At 35.2% G+C, this 1,073-nt stretch overlaps 1 protein-coding gene across 1 annotated transcript in view; it reads left to right on the plus strand.

Moving 5' to 3' along the window:
• The window catches only part of LOC108726950 (zinc finger protein 394-like), a 6,982-nt gene that overhangs the window by 1,361 nt on the left and 4,548 nt on the right, over positions 1–1,073 (plus strand). The window contains exon 2 of the mRNA XM_018454809.1: positions 847–906. Within this exon, the coding sequence (XP_018310311.1) occupies positions 847–906 (60 nt within the window). The remainder of the gene's footprint in view (positions 1–846; positions 907–1,073) is intronic.

Genomic DNA, 1,073 nt, shown 5'->3' on the forward strand with positions numbered 1-1,073 from the left:
CTGACATTACGGATAGGCTAGCGCAACCAAAAAATTGGCTGCTGCAGCCAATTAAAAATGCTATGTCATATTTTATCATTTAATTTGCTGCAACAGCCAATCTTTTTTTTCAGTGTACATATACACTTTTTTTTAAATAGCTTTCAGTCTTATCCTAATTGTAGACAATAAAAAAATTTATGGATGCTAGACGATATGTAGACGATATATCTATACAGACGAGATATCTATATATATATATATCTCATCTGTATAGATATATCGTCACCATAGATACATCTATTGCACGCGTACTCGCGCGCACACACACACGCACGCACACACACACACACACACATTTTTAAAAATAAACAATATATGTATCCTATTTTAAAAGTCTCATATATACATCGAATTTATTGTGTCGTTTTTGATGCTGACTGGTCTTCTAATTGCTTTGATTACTTCATATAGCGAAAGTACACATTATTAGTGGAGGGATCGTATTTTGACAGCTCATAAAGGTTAAAAATCGTGATTGCGTGATTTATCTGTATATTATTTGTGTTCATGTACATTTGTACACTTATTTTTTGTATAATTATATAAGTATATAATATAAAAAAATAAATAGCGCGCGCGTAGTGCGCGTCTGTGTCTGTGTTGTCTATTATAGAACAAAAAGAATACAACAAAGCTAAGATTTGATGCTTTTTTTTGTTAATTGGCTGTCGCCAATTATTTATTTTATTCAAAATGATCAACTCAAGTAAATTGGTATTACCTATTGCGATGTGAGTAAAGTGCAAAAGCTAAAAATGGCGTTGAAATTGATCTCATTGTCGACCTTTTTACGGCCTGTTTCAGAATTCAAGAGAGAGCACTGTCGCGTCAACTATGATCGGCCATTCACATGTTACAAGTGCGGTAAGCGTTATACGTGGACAGACTCCTTGACGAGGCATTTACGCGAAGGATGCGGCGTATTACCGAAGCACATTTGCACGATTTGCGGCAGGAAATTCCGGCGCAAGGATTATTTACTACGCCACGAGAACCATCTTCATAAATAGGAAAATTTGTGTTCCCCTACA

The sequence above is a fragment of the Mycetomoellerius zeteki genome, unplaced genomic scaffold (assembly GCF_001594055.1).
Source record: "Mycetomoellerius zeteki isolate Tzet28-1 unplaced genomic scaffold, Tzet1.0 scaffold458, whole genome shotgun sequence".
NCBI lineage: Eukaryota > Metazoa > Arthropoda > Insecta > Hymenoptera > Formicidae > Mycetomoellerius > Mycetomoellerius zeteki.